At 48.9% G+C, this 23597-nt stretch overlaps 1 protein-coding gene across 5 annotated transcripts in view; it reads left to right on the forward strand.

Moving 5' to 3' along the window:
* Positions 1-7202: 7202 nt before the first annotated feature.
* PIAS3 (protein inhibitor of activated STAT 3) overlaps positions 7203-23597 on the forward strand; it is a 38158-nt gene continuing 21763 nt past the window's right edge. Inside the window, exons 1-3 of one of the 5 annotated variants that reach the window (XM_032792169.2) lie at positions 7224-7304; positions 10445-10500; positions 16162-16630. In XM_032792169.2, coding sequence (XP_032648060.1) covers positions 10486-10500; positions 16162-16630 — 484 coding nt within the window. In that variant the 5' untranslated portion in view covers positions 7224-7304; positions 10445-10485. Of the gene's footprint in view, positions 7305-10093; positions 10501-13709; positions 13917-16161; positions 16631-23597 lie in introns of those variants that run through there. The other 4 variants (XR_012656848.1, XM_032792168.2, XM_032792170.2 and 1 more) reach the window with 4 other exon arrangements.

Genomic DNA, 23597 nt, shown 5'->3' on the forward strand with positions numbered 1-23597 from the left:
TCCCCTCTCTGGCTTCCAGGAGCTGCATCCCTCTCCCAGATCACCCTCCCCTCCTTGGCTTGGGAAGGCAGCACCATCCCCTCACCCCCTGCCTTTTCCCCTGCTTTGGCAACAGCTCCTCCTCCTCTTTATTGCACTGCTGTGACCAGATGGATTTCAATTACAGCAGGGCCAGGTGGCCAGCATAGACCAGGCTGCGCGGTGTTACCATTGGAATTGCCACTGGAAGGCACCTAGGACCGTTCATGGTCACCCCACCCCTTGTGCAGTCATTTCCGTCGCCACGCTAGGCCGAAAAGGGGACTGCGGGCAGCCAAGGAGAACCCTCCCGTGCTGGCTGAGGTGGGGAGGGCTTGGCAAGATAGGTCTTTGCCATCTCCCATGCTATTGACTGCCTGACTTTTACATTGCAAGGGGGTCCCAGAGACTCATCCCCTCCCAGACATGCTCTCACCCTCTTAAACCACACCACATTAGCAGGAAATGGCCGGGGAAGGGGGGAGAGTGGTGTGTGAAGGGGGAGGGATGTTGTGCAATAGCTTTGAAGTGTTTGCATGCCCATGATCATGGTGCTGCTCATCTTCCTTCAGCTTTAATGCTTTGCGCTGGATCTACTTTCATACCAGAAGAGATGCAAGAAGCTTCTATTCTGCTTACCCAGGTGCCCTCCTTAATCTGATTGACCTCATGATCACTGGTAGCTTTTATCCTCACGCCACCCCCCTGTGACATAAGGGGAGTTTTATCCCCATTTTAGTATAGGAAAGGGCACTGCACAGATTAAGCAACTTGCCCAGGGTCACACAAGGAGTCAGTGGCAGAGCACGAACTCAACCCAGGTCTCCTGAATCCGCATTCTGTACTGTATCCACTAGATCGTTCTTCCTACCAAACATAATCAATTGCACATATTTATAAGCTTCTTCCACAGCAGTCATAGAATCATAGGACTGGAAGGGACCGTGAGAGATCATCTAGTCCAGTTCCCTGCACTCATGGCAGGACTAAGTATTATCTAGACCATCCCTGACCGGTGTTTGTTTAACCTGTTCTTAAAAATCTCCACTGACAGAGATTCCACAACCTCCTTAAGCAATTTATTCCAGCGCTTAACCACCCTGACATTAGGAAATTTTTCCTAATGGCCAACCTAAACTGCCCTTGCTGCAATTTAAGCCCATTGCTTCTTGTCCTGTCCTCAGAGGTTAAGGAGAACAATTCTTCTCCCTCCTCCTTGTAACAAGCTTTTATGTACTTCAAAACTGTTATCCTGTCCCCTCAGTCTTCTCTTCTCCAGACTAAACAAACCCAATTTTTTCAATCTTCCCTCACATGTCATGTTTTCTAGACCTTTATTCATTTTTGTTGCTCTTCTCTGGACTCTCCAATTTGTCCACATCCTTCCTGAAATGTGTCTACTTCTGGGTGCCACAATACTCCAGCTGAGGCCTAATCAGAGCAGAGTAGAGCAGAAGAATTACTTCTCGTGTCTTGCTTACAGCACTCCTGCTAATACATCCCAGAATTCAATGTTGCCAGCACCAAGCAAAAATTATGATCACCCCTCCTCTCCTCCAAAAATCACGAGATTGGCTTCAAAACCATGAGATTAAAAAAAAAATTAGTGGTGCTTTGTAGTCACCTTCTGGATTTTGTGCCTCTGAGGGTCACACTTTCAAGATCTTCTCTGCAGCTGTGAGCTTGCTTTAAGAAAAAGATTCTCTCCTAATCACTTCCCTTCAGGAGTTGGGGCTTTAAGTAAAACACCAGATATTGCGAGACTTTGTGATATCACGAGAGCTAGCAGCCCTGCAACTACACAACTCAGTGCTCATCAGAAAATAGCCCTGGTGTTCAAGCCAACTCGCATGACCAACGGCCATGGGCATTTGCTGACCAGCAAGGAAGTTGGCTTGCTTTGCACAACCTTCCTGAGCATGAGTTTCTTTAACAATGCCCAAGACTGTGTGCCTGTGTGTGGTGTGTGTTGGGTTGTGTGTGTGTGTGTGTGTGTGTGTTGTGTGTGTGTGAGTGTGTGATGTGTGTGGTGTGTTGTGTGGTGTGTGTGTGTGTGTGTGTGCTGCGCCGCATGCGCGCGCGTAGGGCGGGAAAGTTTTTTATCTGTTCACCTGCTCCTCTTCTTTTTAGCAGAAAAGCCAAATTCAGTAGAGAAGCAGTATGTGTTTCTGCTGGAACTGGCACTGGCTGGGATCAGGAGACCTCGATATAGTCTTTGGCTCTGCTACTGCTTTGCTTAAGTGACCTAGGGCAAGTCAACTTTCCCCTCTCCATTTCCATCCTGGCTATTTAGACAAGAAGCACTGAACTGTCTCTTACCTCCATTTATTAAAAACTCTCCTTTGCCAGGATGCAGGCAAAAAACTTGGCGACAGTTAGGCAGTGACATGCAGAGACCTTTGTTGACCATTCTGTCCCATACTGTCTCATTCGTTTCTTTCCTGTCTTCTCCACCTGTTGTCCTTGTGTCTAATACTTGTAAGATTTTGAAAGGGTCTTGTGGCAGGGACCATCTTTCTGTTCTGGTGTATGAATGTCATGAATGCACAGGGCCTGAACATCACTGGATTTTCTGGCAATAGAAGGATAATAATCATTGTAGTGTACAGTGCTGAGGCACCGTGGGGAGGATGTCTGATTTTGTGGGAGACTTGTAAGTGGAGTTGTTGAGAAGGCAAAGCTGCCAGGAAACACACGACACACCGGAGCCCTGCAACCTGACCCAACACGACTGCATGGCATCGGGTCAGGTCAGAAATTGAGGTGATTTCCTCTCGGCCTCGCTCCCTCTCCACAACTCAGTGGGTCGGCCCCCCCCTGTGCTGTGTGGTGTACGATTATGAGTCACATCACTCTGCAGCAGCACAGCGCAGCCCAGGGGTGGTGACTTGCAGGACTGGGCACACGCCACTGGTGAATGCAACCCCGCGTGCAAACCCCATGACAGTGGGAGACATGTCAATGTTAAGCCCGAAGGAGTAGGTGGCACGCTGACTCAGGTCAGGGGATGAAAGTTCAAGTCAGTAAAAACAACTGAGCTGCTTGGTCAGGTGGACTTGGATCTGGTTCGGGCTAAAACTTAGGCCTAGCAGACTCTCCTAGATGCTAAGTGAACATCTGGACCTGTGATATGTACATACAAAAAATTTTTTGGCCCCCCCCCCCCCTGCAGACTAACACAAATTCACATGCCTCATGTTATATGATACAATTGCTAGTATATATATATTCAATAGTAGCACTTTGCTCTTTCCATGCACCTGGGCATGACATTCATTAATTCCTGCTCCCCCAGAGAGCTAGACATATCCTCATTTTCATGGATGGTAAAGCTGATGCACAAGACCGAGTCGGTGGCCGATCGGCATAAGAACCAGGCATTCTGAGGCAGTCCCGCTGCTTTTAATTGATTGTCGCTCCCAATTCTCCGCCAAGTGGTGTGCAGTTTAGTTTCCAAAGGGCTGAAATGCTTTGGTTCAAAAGTCTTTTGGGATATAGGCTGGGAATAATGGCCGTACTATCTGAGCCGACTGATAGGCGGCCTTTGGCCTTAAAGACCCGGTGATTCCACTCTGGGGGGACTTTAGAATCTGAATCCAGGAAGACAAGTCCTCTCGACAAGGTTGAGCTGGGAAGTGTTGGAAATATCTGTTTCAAGTGGGGTGGGGCGCAGGAGGGGAAAAGAAGGTCGGGGCGCAGACCAGTCCAGGTGGGCATAGGTGCTGGAAGTAGGGGTGGCTGCGAGCACCCCTGGCTTGAAGTGGTTCCATCATAACGGGTTTACAGTTTGAAGAAATACTCTCAGCACCCACACTATCCAAATTGTTCCGAGCGGCCCGGTGGTGGGGCTGAGATGGGAGAATTGTGGGGAACTGAGGACCAAATAGCTCCAGTGTGAACCACAATTAGAGCATCTTGGGGTCACCCTCACTGACCGAGCATTGGGGGTGAAAGGGCCCAATTCTCCACTGCCCTTACACCAGGCTCCAGAGCAAATCACACGGCACATGGACCAGCACGGTGGGACAGTTTGTAACGAACCGCTGGCTGTATTAGGGGGGCCAGCAGCAGGGCACGGCAGGGAGTGAATCTCGGCCCTGTTTTTTGCAGCTGCTTTGCAGGAGTGAGCTCCAGGGGGCAGCAAGAGGGGGGTTGGTATATTATTTCATCATCTGTATGCTCCATGAGTTTCCTAGGAGTTTGCAAGCTAAAGAAGGTCAGGCGGCTGGGTTTGGGGAAAGGGTTAGTTGTGGGCTTTCCCTGGTGGATCCCTTTTCTGCTTGCAGCCTGCCACCCCCCAAACACCATGAAATCAACCCCATGCCCCCCCAACACAAACAAAACGAAACAATAGTACCTGCAAGGCATGGGGCCTGCGGAGTCTGTGCCAGCTGCACCAGCGTTAACCTTTCCTGACCTGAGCGAGGAAGGCCTCTCCAAGTAATTGGTAAGTAAGGAGACCTGGTGGGGGGGTCTGGGCCTACAATCACCCTTCCTCCTCCTGCCACTTTGCCAATAGGAGAGGGGAATCCAGCTGGCCCCAAAGTGGGTTTCCTGCTGCAAGAGAAACTTTGCTGCTTCCAGTGTCTAGATCCCACTTCACTCCCCACAAGCCTTCCCTGCTGCCCCCTAAACCACCCTTGGGCCCAGCTCTCCCATGTTAACTCCCCGCTGCCCCCCAAACCACCCTTGGGCCCCCAGCTCTCCCACATTAACTCCTCACTGTCCCCTAAACCACCCTCGGGGCCCACCTTTCCCATGTTAACTCCTTGCTGCCCCTCAATTGCCCCGGGGCCCCACCTCTCCCACATTAACTCCCCGCTGCCCCCTAAACCACTCTTGGGCCCCAGTAGTCCCATGTTAACACCCTGCTGCCCCCGAAACTACCCCGGGGCCCCACCTCTCCCACGTTAACTGCCCTCTGCCCCCCAAACTACCATGGAGCCCCAGTTCTCCCACATTATCTCCCTGCTGTCCCCCAAACCACCCTTCCTCCACAATTAACCCCCTGCTCCCAAAACACTCCCTCCCCTGCTTAACCCTCCTGGCCCCTTCATTCAGATTAACCCCCTACACCCAAACCACCACCCCAATTAACTCCCTATTCCCAAACCCACCCCGCAGATTAACCCCGCCCTCCAAAACACCAGCCTCTTCTCAAATTAAACCCTCCCTCCAGTACCCTCTCCCTCCACCCGCACACCCTTCTTGATTGGAATGGGGAGGGACTGCTTTGACCCACCCCGTGGCAAGGACACCCTGGGGCTGAGGAACTGAGCTAGGCTGAGTTAGGCTTGCAGCGACGTGGGGCCCTTTAAAAGGAATGGTGCTGTGCAGTGGTAGTGCGCCTCCTGCTGACAGTACGTGCTGTTCCTGGGAGGGTAAGGTGGGCTAGTGGACAGAGGGAGCAATGGACTGGGAGTCTTGGGATCTATTCCAGGCTCTGGACCTGACCTGCCGTGTGCCCTTGGATAAATCATGTCCCTGTCATGTGCCTCGGTTTCCCCTCAGACCCTTTGTGTTATATTTATATTGTGAGCTTTTTGGGGGGCAGGGGCTGTATGTTCAGTGTCCAGCCCAATGGGGCCTGGATTTTAGTGAGGGCACCTAGGTTGTTTCACTGTCATGCTACTTATGCTCATAATACAGCTACCACTATGATTACTAGGAAGAGTAAGGAATATTACTACAATGAAAATGACTTAATTAATACTGGTGATGAATAATGTTGCTGTTAAATAATATCTAATAACTGACATTACCACAGCTAATATGAGGATGAGTTATCGCTAATAATGAATACTAAATGATTCTACAAAAGAGTAATACCAAGAAGACTAAATGACTAATAATGAATATCGCTACCCGGGGTGTAATGAAAATGGTGTTTAATTGTAGGCTGTCACTAATTTCAGGGGGTTTTCCTGATCCTGCTTGCAGGCTAGGGGGGCTCTGTAGGGGAGCATGTGATCTGAGTCTAGCAGTAGAAGTCAGCAGCTTTTATATCGACCCAGCTTTGTTGCTCAGAGGTGTGACAAATCCACATCCCTGGGCAACATAGTTAAGCCAACCTAAGTCCCTGTATAGGCAGCACTAGATCAATGGAAGAATTCTGCTGTCAACCAAGCTACCATCTCGTGAGTCGATGGATTAACTATAGCACTAGGGGAACCCCCTCTATCACTTTAGTAAGTGTCTACACTGAAGTGCTACAGCAGCGTGCTTAGAGTGTGTAGACATGAGATAGGGTGAGCTGTGTCTTGCTCTTTTTAGGGAGCAGCCTGTTTTGTCTTTTTCTGGTTTTAGGTTCGTGTGTGTTACCATTCTAAGCAATAAAATGGCGGTACACTTCAGCCTTCCAGCAAGAGTAATGATCTTTTTATCTAATTGCTTTGTGTGCATGCTGTGAACATAACACTACCACCAAGAAAAAGTAACAAAGAGTCCGGTGGCACCTTATAGGCTAACAGAAGTATTGGAGCATAACCTTTCGTGGGTGAATACCCACTTTGTCAGACTCAGACATGTGAAAAAATGAGCAATTTTAGCTACAAAGATTGCTATTAATTATCACAGCAATGGGTAGTCCTGTAAATATTGAGTGGTAATGTTGGTAAGTAATTATCTAGTAAGATTCAGGGCTAATGCTGATAGTAACTAATACCCTTGTTAATACTCAGGCCCAGTGCCTTTAGCAGCCAACTATAGTATCTAATCCTCAGGGCCAGTGCTGTTAGCAACTATTATTCAGGGCTGATAGTAACTGTTACTTCTGTTCCTCAGGACTAGTGCCAATAGCAATCACTACTCAGGGCTGCTACTATTGGCTATTAATACTTATGGCTGATAACAACTAATTCTCCTATTAATACTCAGGACTGGTGCTGATAGCAACTTACTGCTGTTAATGCTCAGGGCTGCTGGGAATAGCAACCACACCTGAGTGCCCACAGTAACTACCAGTGTGCCTTGCACAACCCCAGCGTTGGTATTAACGCTAGCCGGTGCTGCAGTACTAGGGCTCCTGGTGGCCGGCACTGATTGCTGGTGGTAATTAACGCTGCGCTGTGGTGATCAGCCTGGAAGCATGAGCCTGGCTGTGAGCTCCGGTCCTGGGGTGTGTGTGTCTGCGGGTGAGAGCCGGGTGCGGAGTTTCGCCCCGCTCCCTCGCGCGCCGTGTCTCTGCGGCTCCGGGCCGGGGGCGGAGTTTTCGCCGCTCCCTTGGCCGCTCTCCCCGCTCGGCTCGGCTACGATGTCTCAAGATGGCGGAGGCGGCGGAGCTGAAGGTAATGAACCCCCCCCCCCCCCCCGCCCCGGCCGGCAAGCGGCGCGGGACTCGGGGCAGCAGCTGCCGGGAGACGAGGGCTGGGGCGGGCTGAGGTGCCAAGGGATCTGGAGGGGGGGGTTCTGCGGGGGGGCGCCGGGGACAGGGGGAGATTGGGGGGCCGGGGTGCGAGGGATCTGGGTTACTGGGGGGCTGGGTGCTGCGGGGTGGCGGGTGGAGGATGGGGATTGGGGGTGGGAGGGCGCGGGGTGGCGGGTGGAGGTCTGGGGGGTTCTGGGGGCTGGGTGCTGCAGGGGGGGGGGAGGTAGGATCGGGGGGCTGGGTTCTGCGGGGGCCGGGGTGGAGGGATCTGGGGGATTGGGGTACTGAGGGAGGGCTGTCGGGGGGCGGGTGGAGGGATCTGGGAGGGGGGCTGGTGCTGCGGAGGGGGCCAAGGAGCAGAGAGAAGCTGGCAGGGGCCCGGCACTGGGGCTGCAGGGGGTTCTGGGGCGTGGGGCACTGAGGGGGTGCGGGGAGGATCTGGGGGGGGGCGGGGTGGAGGGACCTGGGGGTGAGGGCATATACTGAGGGGGCAGGTGGAAGCTGGGAGGGCTGGTGGAGGGGGTGCGTGGATGGCGGGGGCATCGAGGGGCGCAGTGTAGGGGAAGGATCTGGGGTCGGGGGCCGGGGTGGCAGGATTTGGGAGAGGGGCTGGTCCTCGGGTGTGGAAGGATCTGGGAGGGGGCTGGGTTCTGCGGGGGGCGGGGGGTGGATGGATCTGGGGATTGGGAGTTATTGAAGGGGCCAGGTGGAGGGATCTGGGGGTTATTGGGGGGGCTGGGGTGGCTGCAGGGGGGCGGAGTGGAGGGATGTGAGGGGAGTGGGTCCTGTGGCAGGCAGAGCCAGAGAGAAGCTGGCAGGGGCCTCGGGCACTGGGGCTTGCAGGGGGGTTCTGGGGCGTGGGGGCACCGAGGGGTGGGGGGGATCTGGGGCTGGGCGGGGCGGCGGGTGGAGGGATCTGGGGGCTTAAGGCGATAGAGGGGCAGGTGGAAGCTGGGACGGGAGCCGTGCCAACAGGGGGGCTGTGGGCTGGGGGCACCGAGGGGGCGGGAGTGTAGGATGGGAGGGGATCTGGGGTTGCAGGGGCCAGTGGGAGGGACCTGGGGCGTTGGGATTATTGAGGGGGGTCGCCGGGGGCGGGCTGAGGATCTGAGATTGGGATTATTGAGGGGAGGCGGGGCAGTGGGGTGGACGGGATCATGTGTGGTTGGTTATCTGAGGGGGCGCAGGTGGAAGGGCCAGTGGCATGTGGGGTGATGGGGTTTGCACTACGAGGTGCCGAGGGAGGGATAGAAGAGTAGGGAAGGGCTCTGGGGCACGAGCGGTGGGACCGGGGGGGTGAGTGGGGACACCGAGGGCGAAAGGAGTCGTAGGGGGGGGATCTGGGGCACTGAGAGGTGGGGGACGGGGGGTCCGAGTGGGGTGTAGAGGAGGATCTGGGGTTGCGGAGGATCAGATGGGATGAGGCTGGTAGCTTGCTGGGGATACTGAGGGGCGCTGGTGGCCACAGGGGTTCACAGGGGTGCTGTGGGGAGGGGGCTGGGTGTGGAGCAATTGGGGAGCCTGGAGGGCCCATGGACTGAGGCGTGCAGGGGGCTGGAGGGTGGGGGAGCAGGGAGGGCCTGAGTGTGGGGATGAAATTGGGGGGAGGCTGGAGGGCCATGGCACTTGGGGCTTGCAGGGGGTGCTGTTGGGGTGGGGGGCAACCGATGAGGGGCGGGGTCTGGGGGCACTGAGAATGGGACCAGGGGGGGGAGGGGGGCACTGAGGGGTGGGAGGTGTAGGGAGGGATCTGGGGTTGTGGAGGAGCAGAGGGAGGATGAGAAGAGGCTGGAGCTGCTGGGGGATACTGGAGGAGCCGGTGGCACAGGGGGTTGCACAGGGGTGCTGTGGGGGAGAGGGCTGGGGTTGTGGGGGGATGAATTGGGGGAGGCTGGGAGGGGCCCATGGCAGGGGGCTGCAGGGGGCACTGAGGCAGGGGAGCTGGGGGCTCTGCAGTGTTGGGTAGTGAGGGGAGGGGGCTGGCAACATTGGGGGGCACCAGGGGATGGGGAGGGGTTTGAAGTCTGGTGGAGCAGAGGGATCTGGGGTGGAGGATGGGAGGGGACTGGGGCTGCAAGGGGGCTGTGAGTGGGGCAAAGTGGGGGAGTAGAGAGAGCATGAATGGAGTCTGAGGGCTGCTGGGAGGGATCCGTAGCACTGGAGGCTGGAAGGGGGCACTGAGGTGCGGGAGCTGGGGGCTCTGCGGGTTTGAGGGAGTAAGGGGTGGGCGAGAGGGCTAGGGGTGCAGGAAATGCCTGAGTGGGTTTGTAATGGGGGTGGAGTGAGAGGGGTTTGAGGGGGAGCCTGAGATGTGGGAGCAGGGAAGCCCTGGAAGGCGGGATGGGTTCAGGGGCGCCCTGGTGGGGGCAGGACAAGGGGTTTTTAGAAGGAGCCGTATGATCCTGGGGGAGGCTGTCATGTGGGAATCCATGGAGGGGAGTTTTCAAGGGAGTACCAAGTTGGGTGCTGAGTGGGATAGGGCAGGGAGCAGGCAGAGGGTCTGTGGAGGTCATGGAGGAAGGCACGGGGTCGTGATGGAGATACAGAAGCTTGGAGGAAGGGGCACAGGGTTTGGGAGTTCATGTGTGTGGGAGCAGGGATGTGACTATTGAAGAAAGCAAAGGAGCTTGGGTATTTGGGGGGGAGCAGAGGACCCTGGGGGTTCAATTGTGGGGTGGGGTGGTGAAGGAGGGAGAAGAACAGGAGGCCTGGGGGGAAGTGCAAGGAGGAGGCAGAGAGCTAAGGGGCTGGGGGATTCAGCCCTGAAGGGGTACAGAGAAGAGTGTCGGGTCAGAGAGTCCAGGGAATACCAAGGAACAAAGAGGGGCTCTGCTGGGTCAGAAGGGGATATAGAGCAATGCGGAGTGGAGGGGCAGAGTTGCCATGGGGGGAAAGGGGCATGGCTCCAGGGTGTCCCTTGCCCAGAGCCATGGAGGCGTGGGAAGAGGGGGGCACAGGGTTGGAGGTGGCTTTGTTTGTAGACCAGTAGTTCTGCACCAGCACTCACAGCTGGAGGGGGTTTCGTCTCCCTCCACTCTCTTTTCTCTTTCTTGTTTTTAGGAGTCAGAGTGTAACCACCTTTGCCCACCAGACTGTGGAATATGAAATTGCCCCTGGTAACTAATTCCAAAGCTGATTTGTGTCCTCATTGGCGTGTCATATTTTTCCCCCACAGGCTAGAATGCAGCTCTTAGCTGGCTAAAGTGGCCTGAGAGTCCTTCCCCCACCCCTGTGTTGGGAATAGCGAGAATTTAGGAACTGGCACCTTTTTGGCAGCCACAATGGGGATATAATTCTCTGGAGCTCGTGTTCCTCTGTAATCTTTCCAGTAGTGACACATCCTGTTCTGACATTCACGTAGGGCCTGATCCTGCTGCCGGGAGCAAAACTCCCTATGACTTTAATATGAGCAGGACTGGGTTCCTATCTCGGTAAGCACCAAAGTGTTAAAATGTTCATGGAAAAACTGGACCCAAGAATTGTAATCAGAAAGAGTTGCAATTTTGCAGAATTCCTATTGCGAAGAAGCAGTGACTTTTTTTTGTAAAGTTTACCAAAGTTCCGTGACCGAAATAAGATAGACAATAGTCCCACATCTGCAGACTTGGAGAAATGGCATGTCTTAACATAGGTCTTGATCCTGCATCGATTTATACACATGCTTAACTCTATGCATGTGAGCGGTGCCACTGGGACTCAGTGGGCCTGCTCGTGTGTGAAGTTAAGTCTGCAGGATTGGGGTCATAGTTAGCACACTGTTAAAGAGCATATACAGAGGGTGAGGTCGGATAGATGCAGCGAGGGGAGTGTGTGTGGAATTTCTCTGGCATCTTCCACTATACTCTCTCTCTGCAAATAAATCTCTGCGGAGAAATCATATTGTAAGAGTAGATATAGCTTAGCACATGGGTTTACATTCTCTGAGGCTTGGCCCACCTGTGAGATTCTCTTATGGTCTCCCAGGCTTCAGACTTTCCTGTGCAGCCTGGCATTATTCATGGCTCTCTGCAGTTTATTTTTAAATCTGTGCTCTCTTCTGGCAACTGAATTCCCTTGACCATCTCCCCTACCCCCCTTTCTGGCTTCCTAGCTAGGGATTAGTCTAAGATTTTTACCATCTGTCTTTCATTGTAAAGAAAGAGGAGCCAGCTGAAAGCAAAGCGATTGCTCCCTATGTCTGGAGTGGGCTTGGATACCTTCCGTTTTTTAAATGACCAGGGATGACTCCTCTGGAAAGAGAAATGTTGTACACTGTTCAACAATTGTCCGTTCAGGCTATTCAGCATGGACTCAAGTGTGATGTGGCTTATTCACTAAATAGGCCTTTGGGTGCCCTCTGGGAGCTCTTGACTGTGATCGCTTGTGCAATGAGAGAGTCTTTCTGCTGCTGTGCTGCATTGCGTGAGCAGTAATTGGAGATGCTTCAGGTGTCGATAAGAGTCCACAATAGTGGTGACACAGCCTTCTACGAGTACAGGTGTATTTTAAAACGAGATGTGGTGCTGGTGAACCAAGCTCCACTAATCTCCCAGGAAATGAATGGGCTTAGTTCTCAGGACTTGAAGGGGAGCTGCTTCCAGTGGTGATGGGTGCTGTTTGGTCTCTGTGAAATAGGCAGCCTTTGTGGGTCTCTGAGATTGTCACGAAGGATGGCTGTCTTTGCAAGATGGGTTTATATTGTACCTATATCCATAACATAATCTTTTGTGTGTGTTAAAAGGTATTTAAAAGGGACACTGTCAAAGTTTACTGTCTCCAAATTAAAATCTTCCTGATAAATATCTATAGTATAGTTTTCTTATTTCTGAAAAGCGTTCTCAGCTCTCAAAAAAACATTACAGTAATATTAAAAATTATTCTTCTCTTGAATAACCAGCCAAGAAAGGTGATAGATAAATTCCCTGCAATGTACTGTGTGTGGTTTTTTTTTCACTTGAGACCCTAACTAGTGGTCCTGTCTGTTCTGCTGCAGAGATCACATGGCACTTTTCATAGAGGTAGAGAGTTTGCCCTGTCTGTCTTAGCCAAAATTTCCCCTCCCTCCTCCTGCCCTGGGAAGTGAAACAGCTGGCATGCTGTTCTCTAGAGGTGGTTGCATTTTTGGTGGTGGATAGCGGTCCTCGTATATATGGCTTGTAAACGGCTGTGGGATCTTCTGGCATGTAAGATGCAATGGAGCCTAATAAACTCAACTCTGCATGCTTGCTCGCTCTTGTCAGTCTCTGCGATATTGAAATAGACAAGCCTGGTCTGGGAATTCCCAGGAAAAAGAAATATGGGATAGGTCCAATTTTTACCTCTTAAAATAGGGGTGTGGAGAGCAGTAGAAATGTTGCCATATAAGAGAGCATTTTATTACCTCTAATTTTCTTCATGCGGGAAGCATCGGGAACAAGAAAATTTAGAAAACGTTGGCCCTTAGAAGCAAAGTGTACTGCCTGCAGCACTGTTTGTATTTTTTTTACAAATGAATACATTGGATTGGGCTCTGCAAATCAACCCAAGTATACAATATTTTTGGTTTGTATACCAAAAGAGAGAGCGAGAGAAGCAAGGGTACGTTTGTTTTTTATTGGAGGGAATGCGAGCTTTCTTGCTTTGGTAGAGTAACAGAATCCTACCCTTTTCCTTCTGCCCCCTAGTGTCCCACAGCAGTCAGATGATAAAGCACAGAGGAAAAGGCGTGTCTGTGACATTGAAAGGCCATGCAGACTTAAATCCTTCAATAAAATGTAGCTAATTTGAGAACAATTCTACTATTGTTGAATCTGTTTCATTTGGTTGCCTGAAGGCAACTGGATACTTGGTGGTGGTGAAACTCTGTATTCTCTTTCATATTTAAAATGGAGAATGTTTAAGGTGATTAGGTTTCAGGTTTAACCCTGTGGAACAGATAAATGTCCAGTATCCAAACATTCTGGAAGGTGTCAGCATCTTAAAGGTAAATATACCTTTTAGTTTAATCATTGGCACGTCTTCTGAGACTGTGAACAAAGTAGTAACGTTCTTTTTATAATGTAGACATGCATCAGCTGGCTGGGCCAGAGATCCACTAACTTATTTTAATCGGCCAGCCATCAGATGGCAAGCTGTGGTGGTTTACTGATTTGGAGATGAAAGGCTATTTGTTCTTCATTCCTTATTACAACAATATGTGTGTTAATAAACAGAGCATTATAAATATAAATGGATTTGATTCTTGACTGGTTCTGGTTTCTAATTTTTTATTTGTGTGACTGGAAGGATTTTTTTACATAACCACCAGCCTCCCACAGCATCCGGTGCCATCCCATGAGTATTTTTCTTTATGCTCTTGTGAGTAGCAAAGTAATCCCGAAAGTCCTGTTTTGCATCAGAGGGGAACAGTGGTCTTGTGGCGAAACCAGTGGACTGAGATTGAAGATTTGGGTTCAGTTCTGGCACCACCCCTGTCTTTCTTTGTGATTCTGGGCAGGTCGCTGTGCCTCCATTCCCTGTCTGCAAAATGGGAATAATACTTTCTCCTATTCTGTGTGTCATGTCTATTTAGACGGTAAGTCTGTATGGCACAAACTGTCTCTTATTATGTATCTGTGCAGTGTCCAGCACAAAGGGGCCCTGATCTGGGATGGGTCATTTAGGTGCTGCTGCAATATACATAAATGATAGACATTTCTCAGGCACATTTATAGTTGGTGCACACACAAACTTTGAGCCTGGCTGCATAGTGGGTGCAGCAAGGAGTAGCCGTGCATAAGAGAGTTCCGAAAATGGAAGGTTTTAATGTGTTTTTTTTAAAAGTGCAAAAAATAATTAGTGTAGGTAAACCAAATAATCCTTAGCGCTAGTGCCCATCATAGATTTCTGCCTGCTTTACACAGGTGGGTAAAAAAACCTCTGTTTGACAGGCGGAGAAGCTGAGAGCATAGCTGCACTGCACGTGAAAGTGTGGTGGTAGCACAGGTAGGCACACCTGCACTAGCTAGCGTGGGAAGTCATAGCGTAGATGTGGTGGCATGGGCTAGCAACCTGAGTACAAACCTGCTGCGGAGCCTGATGACACCTTCTGGTTGCTAGCTCATGCTGAAGCCTGTGCTGCCACCAGGTGTAATTTCCAGCTCAGGGGGACGTACACGTGCTAGGTTTGTTTGAGCATGTGTGCTAAAAATAGCCATGTAGCCGTGGTGGCATGGGCAGCAGCTTGGGCTAGCCCTTGGATTACACACCTACAGTCTCAGAAACTAAGCTGCTGGTTTTAGCCCCCTAGTTCGTGTGTGTACATCTACTTGAGCTGGAAACTGCCTCCAGCTGCAGTGCAGACGTACCTGCAGTACAATCATAACTTTACTTGCAGTGCAGACATACCCCGAGGCACAGAATAGCCCAAGGCCACAGCAAGTTAATAGCGGGCAAGGGCTAGATCCCACCTGCCTTAGGCTGGTACTCTGTCCTGTGGGCAGACTCTCCCATGGAAACAGCATGACCAATAGCTTCCTGTGGTAAAATACCTTGGCGCAGCTGAACAAAGGTAGGCAGGAGGAAGGTATCTCCAGACTGGGGTCACACAGGGCCTTAATGCCCATAGTGAACTGGGAGCCATTCTGAATGATCGATTTGGGAAAAAATAGGGGCAGTTGTCTCGTATGAGGTTTCTGCTTTTTTGCAACCCCTTTTTTTCATGGGAAATGACCCGTATTTTTTGTTAAATCTCTTGAGCTCAAAGATGCAGTAGCTCCCACTCGTTTGGGTGGAATAGCAAGCGTGACTTCTTAAAGAGGCTGAGGACAAGACAGTCCAAAAGTGTATTTGTGCATTAATTTGACGCACAGTTTCATTTATGGCAGTACCTCAAACGTATGAATGTGGTGCCATACGTCTTGTTAGTGTTAAGTGCCTTTAATGATGATGCCACCCTGCTGCTATGTGGAGCTCTTGCTGAGATGTGGGCTGAATCTACTGGCTCCATTTGTGAGAATTATTGGTGACATATGTAGTGAAGAGAAAATTAGCAAGCTTCTTTTAGATACTCTTTAATAAGACAATTATTTAATTCCAGCCTTGGTGTGGTGTTGGTACTTGAGGCATGCTTTTTCTTAGACGATTTCTTTTAGTTATGTTAACTCCAAACTTCTGACTAATCAATCATCTGTTAAATCTGTTCCAGATTTGGTACCCCGTATGCCAACCAAAGGTATATTGGGCAGTATAATGCAGGGCCATAGTTTCTGTATTGGAAGCAAAGCGGGGAGTTCCAGAGTTTAAAAACAGTTAATAACCTAGCTCTTTAGTTTATGGGCCAGAATCTCATTTACAACAAGGCTCTTTTATACCACGCTGGTAATGTAAAAGAGTCTTCAAGTGAGAATAATTTCACCTGCTTTAAGACCCCTTTTTGCTACCAGAGTGGTGTAAAGGGACTTTTGTGGAAATGAGAATCTGCGCCAAAGTGTTCTTGTTGTTTAGCCATCCATTGGCATGGCAGAACCCTCCCCCTGTCCCTCTCCCCCCAAAACAACAACATTGTGCTAGTGCAAAAGTGAAATTGCCTAAAAACTGGAAGTGGAACTGACCCGTTTAGTTCCAAAATCCAAGCTGAGAAAAATGCGAAGAGGTAAAAGTAAATTAGGTGTTTACGGCTCGTTCGCCTGTACGTAGATAATCGCGCAGGTAATGGGATTTGTAATTTGACAGTGTCTCTTTTAAGGTCTCTGCCACTTTCATCTAATGAATTTGTAGCTTGTGTTTGGACTGTGTATTTGGGATTAGCAATGTTAACGTTGTTTTCTGTTTTCTTGCAGCACATGGTTATGAGCTTTAGGGTATCAGAACTGCAGGTTCTCTTGGGTTTTGCTGGCCGAAACAAGAGTGGAAGGAAGCACGAGTTGCTCACAAAGGCGTTACAGCTGCTCAAATCTGGCTGCAGCCCGGCTGTTCAGATGAAAATAAAGGAGCTGTACCGGCGAAGGTTCCCAAGGAAGATCTTAACCCCTTCAGACTTATCCATGCTCCATATTCAGACAGGGCAACTGCCCTCCGCCACTGCACTGACGCAGGGCAGCACGGTGTGTCATTTGCCCTATGATAACAGTTCAGCAGCTTCTACTGTGCCAACGGCTATGTTGCCTCCGGTGCCTATGCTGGGACCCAAACATGAAACAGATATTCAGCACTTATCCCCACCCATTCATCCGGTCCATCCAGATGTCAAAATGAAGAGGCTGCCCTTCTACGACATCTATGATGAGCTGATTAAACCCACCACATTAGGTATGTGAATAAATTAGCTTTGCTTCTCTTTTCTACAGGACACTATTACTCAAAGCTTACTGGCTTGACAGCCCTTGAAACTGAAAGCTTCCAGTTATTCACAGACTGGGCATAGTATGGGCAGTGAGAGCTAGTTTCCCAGACTGCTTTGCAAGTGCACATCAGCCTTGATTTGGAAGGACTACATCTGTGGATGAGGGTGGGAGTCAATCCTGGGCGTGTCTGCTAAGATTGGCTATGATGTGTTTTGTGGTAGAGACACCTGTGAACGAATAACCTTAGATAGTTCTTGTCCAACCAAAAAAATCACCATCTTGGCATTTCTGTACGGTGCATAGTCCAGTGGGGGTCTTGATCCCTGACTCAGTCCTTAGGTAATACTGCAGTTGAAATAACCACTGGACTGAGATCTCATTTTTAATAGGATACCGAAGAGGTTTGATTGCTCCTGTGGTTTTCTGGATTCAGACTAAGGATTTAGTGAAAAGCTGATATCTTCTTACTAATCCCTTCAGCCAACCAGTCTCCTGCATCTCTTAAGTGGATAATGACCAGTATGTGCCTTAATTTTTTTTTTTTTTTTTAAATTTGGCCATCTGTATCAGATAGAGCCAGTTTGTGAACTTTGCTGGGAACAGACTGAGTTCTTCATTATAGTCTAAAAATCACCCTCTTTTAGAATTACTGTACTGCTTGTGAGTGATTTATGATATTTCAGCATTCGGACTACGAAGCCGAGAGAAGGAATAGCTGCTTAGTATGGGATGGGTTCTCAAAACAATATCTCGAGTACCAGGTGTGTTAACATCAATACCTTGCAAAACTGACAAAGTAAAATAAAAATCAAACAGTCTCTTGGGTAGCGCCTTTAGAATTCCATGACACCTTCAGGCCTAGTTCTGCGTCACTAGACTTCAAACTTGTTGGCTGGTTCTTGATTTTTTTTTCTCCCGTGTTAGGATGATGGTTAACTCAATGAAAGTTAAGAGAAATGAATTGAAAATCATCAATAAAACCCCAATAAATGAAAAAATATTACTTTTATCATGAAAATGCTTAGAAGTCCCATCTGGGATCAGGGCCCTGTTGTGTTACAACAGTGGACAAACATGAAGTAAGAGACAGGCTCTTCCAGGCAGGAACTTACTGTCTAAATAGACGAGACAGACAAAGGACAGGAGGGAAGGTGAAGGCATGGAGATTCTAAAGGTGAATAGAAATGGAGGAATAGGGGAAGAGATTCCTTTACGCTACTTGGAACTCGGAGGCCTGTTCCATTTATGCTTTGCTGTCCATTGGCTGGCACATTAGCAGCACCTCTTTGATAAGTGCTGCATATCTGACATGGTACCACTTAATTAGTCATGTGATTTGGTGCCTCACAGTGACCCACTTGAGCTGGGGGGGAAGTAAGAATTCAATTCCTACAAATCAGCTGGAACAGTCTCTTTCTCTTTGCCAAGGGTGAGGTGACCACAGTCAGGGTAATTCTGTGGCAGTTCAACTTCAAGACCTTGTGAGCCCTCCTTATAAGTCTAAGGGTGCCAACAGAGACAACAGTTGGGGGATGGTGTCCAGCTTTTCCCTACAAACCCCTTTGACCCTGGGATGTCTGTTCCTGGCCCTGCCTCTGACTAGCTGGGAGACATTAGATAAGTTGCATATTTGTTTCCCGAAGTGCTAGCCATTTTCCATGCATAAAAAAGATAACATTATCTGTTGGAAAGAACTCACACTTTCCCTGTCTGTAAACTGGGGGGAGGGATGGCTGTGTCTCTTTGCTGATATCTGTGAAGTTCTTTAGGATGCTCGATCTAATACTTACTGAAGTCTGTGGAAAGATATCCATTGACTTTATGGGGTGTGGATCAGGCCCAGGAAGAGCAGAGTCTTATTGCCTGTTTTGAAGCTGTAAGTTGTGTGACCTGTCCTGTTAACTAAGGTCATGTGTTGACGGCACAGCTTCTCTGCAGACTGGCCTGACCCGGCCTACGCCATTGGAGTGATTGTAGTTTGGATTCAGGTGTGGTTTTTTCCCCACATAAATGTGGTAGTGTTTGCTGCAGGGGGGAGAGGTATGTCTGGCTTCATTATTCCTGCTCTTGGCACAGCAAGATCTCATCAACTTGATGCTTGTTTTTTTTTTAAGTGTATTTTCTTGACTTTGGCTCCATTATCCCTCCCAGGCAATCTGTGGTTTCCTTAAATGGGATGCTCATGTTGCAAAAGAACTCATTATTGTTCTGTGCCAAAATAATCTGCCCCCTCCCCCCGGACAGGCCTTCTTACTCAAATATTGATACTTGAATTTAAAATAAGCTTTCTGTATGACTGAGGGGCGGGGGGTGTCTCACACTCACTGCACACACGAGGGGCTTCTTTTTCCTTCCGTTCCCTCCCATGGGCTCCCTGTATGAACCCTCCCATCCCCCTCTATTTCAGGGATTTGCTGCAACCCCCGCCCTCATGCCAGGAGCTCTGTGTGAGTCCAGTTTGCCCCTCCGCCACATGTCAGAGTTCACAATTTGTCCCTCCAGGCCAGGGGTTCTGTGTGCCACTCCCATGCCAGGGTCTCCCATTCTCCTTCCCCCATACCTTTTTCTCCCATTCTTCCCACCCTGCATGCTGGGGCTCTATGCTCCCTCGTTCCTTCCTTCCCCTCCATGGCAGGGGCGCTCTGTCTCTCTCCCATTCCCCCTCTGCCACATGCTGGGAGATCCGTGTGCCCCCCTTCCCCCTCCCCTCGTTACTGTCCCGCGTTTCCCCCGCCCCCATGCCAGGAGCTGTGTGTACCCTCCTCATTCCGTCCTCTGCCAAATGTCCCCTTACCCCTCTCCTCCCATACTAGGGTCCCACGTTCTCCACCTCCATTAGGCCTTGTGCCCCCTTTCCCTTTCACCAGTCTGATTTAATTTTCTTTCTGTCTGGGAGGAAAGTCATTCAGGGTGTCAGCGTTTTAAAAATGTTTTGGGATCACGGGCTGAGCTGAGATGGGAGTCGAGGGGACAAGCAAATGGCTTCTATCAACCAGTTTTTTTGATCTGTAAACAATTAGGGAGGCCTCTGAAGCTGCTGAGTGTGATAGCCAGATGCAGGGGGCTCAGTATCTCCCCCACCCCATTTCCCTTTTTCTGATTTCCTATTCTCCCCAAAATCAATAGAGTTCTGCCCTGTGATACCTAAACATTTCAATCAATTCCAAAATTCTAGGAATATGGCATTGAAAAGTTATCGCGTTACTGGCAGAGAATTGCCATCAAGTTGAATGTAAGACCTCAATTTGCTTGGCTGGTTCTGAAACGTGTAGTGCAATACAGGCGTGTTCTCTGCCCCAGTGAGTTGATGTGACTTATTTCTAGAGCATCAAGAAGTTTAAACAAATAAACCGTGCGCCAAGGAGTGCACAGTAAAAAAAACAAATCCGTTTTCTGAATTCTGGTACCCCAGAAATTAGCTGCTTCTTTCTTCTAAACTAAAAATGTTTGCAAAGTTTTGTGTTTTTTTATGTAGGGGACTTACTTCCTGCTTTACGTGGAAACCTCAGTGCAACTTCAGCTATGTAGCTTGTTGGGCACTTTCATAATAAGGTCAGGAAAGGAAGAGTTGTGATAAGAAGAGAGGAGTGATTGAAGAAGTAGTTTTTCAGGAGAGATTTGAAAGAGGGAAGATGGTGGATGAGGTCCCTGAGAGCATCTTGGATGTAGGGGACAGCATGATAGGAGGCACAGAACTGGAGGAATAAGACAAGAGGATTGAAAGAATGTAGGAAGGGACAGCTTTGTGATTAAGGCATAGGACTAAAGACTCTGGAGAGGTGTGTTCTGCTCCAGGACAAGTCACTTTGCCTCTCTTTGCATGCTGGAGATATTGACCAGGGCTTAAATTCAACCAGAGCTGTCCGGAGCAGAGCTTGAGTAACTATTTTCAACCCTCCTGTAGTTCTCATAGCATGTTGGGGGCTCTGTAAAATACTCTAAGAAATTAAGCCCTGATATTGACTTACCCTTCAGGGGTATTGTGAAGATCAATTCATTCTTGTTTGTGCTCAGATACTAAGGTAATGAATGCTCTAGTAACACCTATAAATAATGAATAGAGGAGACCAGAGATATAGGTGGGGTGAAACTAGAACGAAAGGCAGTGAGAAGGGTTTTAGCAATGGGGCCAGGAGGAAGAGGTGGATTTGGGTGATATTGACATAGGAGGAAGAAGAAAGGAGATTCAGTGAGGGACTGGAGAAAAGCCTTAAAGATGACACCGGCATTGTCAGAAGGGCTAGCGAGGTTCCGAGCTGGAACAGAGGAAGGAGTCCGAATGCAGCTCTGGCCAGGACAGTGGGTGCTCAGGCAGTCAGCATTCCTGCCCTGAAGACCTGAGTCTGTTGTATGGCATGGCAGTAAAAAGGCATGGAGATTTTGGTTGATGAGATCGGAATAGAAGCCACAGAATCAAGTGAGAAGGACTCCCTAGTTCGTTCATTCCTCTTTCCGTGTGCGGAGGTTGCCACTGAGGGTGCCGATTCTGAAACTTTTGTGATAAAAATGTCTGCAAATTGTGTGGCCCAGTGGGCCTGGAAAGTTGCTATTGCGTAACAAAGTTTGAGCACCTCTGTGTTATAGGATGGCTCTGAACTGAGCAGTTGTATTGGATAGAAAAGGAGTGATAAAGAGACAGACAGTGGTGAAATTCATGGACCTTGGCCTAGGTCCTGCTATCACCAAGTTAGAGGTTTTGCCATTGACTTCAGCTGGAGCAGGAGCAGGGCCTTGATCTTGCTCCAGGACTGAGGAGTGGAAGGTTAGGACAGAAAGTGTTAAGACAAGGTCAGAAACCTCTCCAAAGAGCTCGAGTTTGTGCTGCCAGGGCAGTTAGCCTGTTTTTGGAGGCTGGCACAAGTTCTGGCAGGCCATCTGCAGAGGAAAGTTTCTGTATTTCAGACCTCACATTCTTCACATTCTTGAACTTCAAGAAATTGGAGAAGCAAGCTCCTACCCCTATTGTGGAATCCTCTCTAGCAGAATTTAGAGTGGGATTAACTGTGTTCTTGGGGAGGTAGGGATGAGGGTGGTGGTGTGCCTAGGAATGTGGTCAGAGTCCTTTTTTGGTGCATGTTGCAGTATGTACTAACATCTGCCACAATTCAGTACAGCGGATTTGACATAACTATCTTGAATTTATGTAATGCTTCTCCTCCTAAATGTGATACCAGTGCTCTTTACAAATCCGTCTGATATCCTGGCCCAGTGAAACCACCTCTTGGTTGGAATAAACAAGCAGCCCAGCTTCCCCGCACAAGCAAAGCAGTGCATGGTAGATGTACGTGGCGTTGATTTGTCCTGATCCAGAGGGATGCTGTCCATCTGGGATCACTCCAGTGGGAATTATGGGATAAACCTAGAGCAAGTGCAGCAGAGTGCTTTGTGTTTGAAATGCCTACAAGATCTGCTGTCTTGTAGGTTACCTGAGCTTAAGTTCTGCTCCTGGTTATTTTAGAAGCACAAAGTTTGCATTACTGGTGGTCTGCTAAATTGAAGGCAACTTTTTTTTAAAAGACAAATTCCTCACTAGTGTAGATAAAATGAAAATACCTGCACTAGATCAGAAGTGATATCTCCCCTTGAAGTCAGTAGAGTTTAATTCTCAGGAGGACCATGCTTATCTGTAAAATTTGCCTCCGTGTCGGTAACTGCTGCTTAAAGTACTTGATTCACCCTCTACTTATGTTTCTCCTTGTGTTTTGTATTTTAGGTAAGTGCACAGCTGTTTTTGTATTTTAGATTTATTTAGGACCTTGTCTGTGCCTTTATACCTGGGGACAGTAAGGAAAAGGTCTATTTCTTATTAGAAGAGTGTGTTCCTACTATAATTACATAATGACTATAATTTCCAGGGTAGTTAATGGCCTCTTGGATTGCTTAGCTGTGTCTTGGCCCATTCACTCCTCCAGCCTGATCTCTTAAGTCCCAGGAAGTGCCATGCACCTTGGTCATTACTACTTAGTCAGGAAGTTATGTGTTGAAGATATTAGATCAGGGAATTGGGAGGCAAGGGCTCCTGGATTCTATTTTCAGCTCTGCCACTGACTGACTGACTCTGGGTAAGCTGCTTTGCTTCTCTGTGCCTCAGTTTCCTCTTCTGTGAAATGCTGGTGACAGTCCTGTGCTATCTTGCATGGGCGATGTTGCTTGGTGCTTGTGATGTTCTTTGAGAGCCCCCGACTGGAAGGCATGTTAGAAGTGCACTGAAGTAAGAATAATTGGTGAGGTGTGGACTACAATCCTTATTTGTGCACAACTACCATTGAAGTCCATGGGCGTTATGGCTAAGGACTGGTCTGTATTTATACTGCATATGATGTGTTCTTATATAATCGTAGATCAGTTTATGTGTGGAAAGGGAGGGAGTTTTTTTTCTTTTTTTTAAAGAAAACCTTGCTGACAACCAACCATCCTTCCAGGAGCAGAGAGATCTCCGCCTTGGGTTCAAGATAACACTGCTCTACAGCCAAAATGCTTCTGAAATAAATGTAGTCAAACTTTAGTAATTCTGGGTCACTGAGAACGAAAATGATGCTTAAAATTGTTGATTGGCTCTAGTTTTCAAGATATGCTATTGGGTCAATATATACGACCCTTGACTTGGGAATGGGAGATAAGTGCTTATAAAGGAGGATCTCAATTAAACCAGAAATGATAATACATCTTGACTGATTATAATAAATTTGACTGTGTTGTACAGTAATTGCTTTTAGGCAAAACAGAATGATGCAATCTGAAGGTATTGCGTCATACTTATGAATTGTATATGTTATTCTAGAAGTCATGAGATGCAACAATAAAGCTTACATCATCTGATGACAAATTGCCTATTCAGATCTAGAAATCATACAGTTCCGGCTCTTATTTTCATGTTTGATTTGCAAGGAACATTTCTGTTTAGCCAAGTGAGCAAGATGCCTCGTACCTTG

This window comes from Chelonoidis abingdonii, chromosome 11 (assembly GCF_003597395.2).
Source record: "Chelonoidis abingdonii isolate Lonesome George chromosome 11, CheloAbing_2.0, whole genome shotgun sequence".
NCBI classification, from domain to species: Eukaryota; Metazoa; Chordata; order Testudines; family Testudinidae; genus Chelonoidis; species Chelonoidis abingdonii.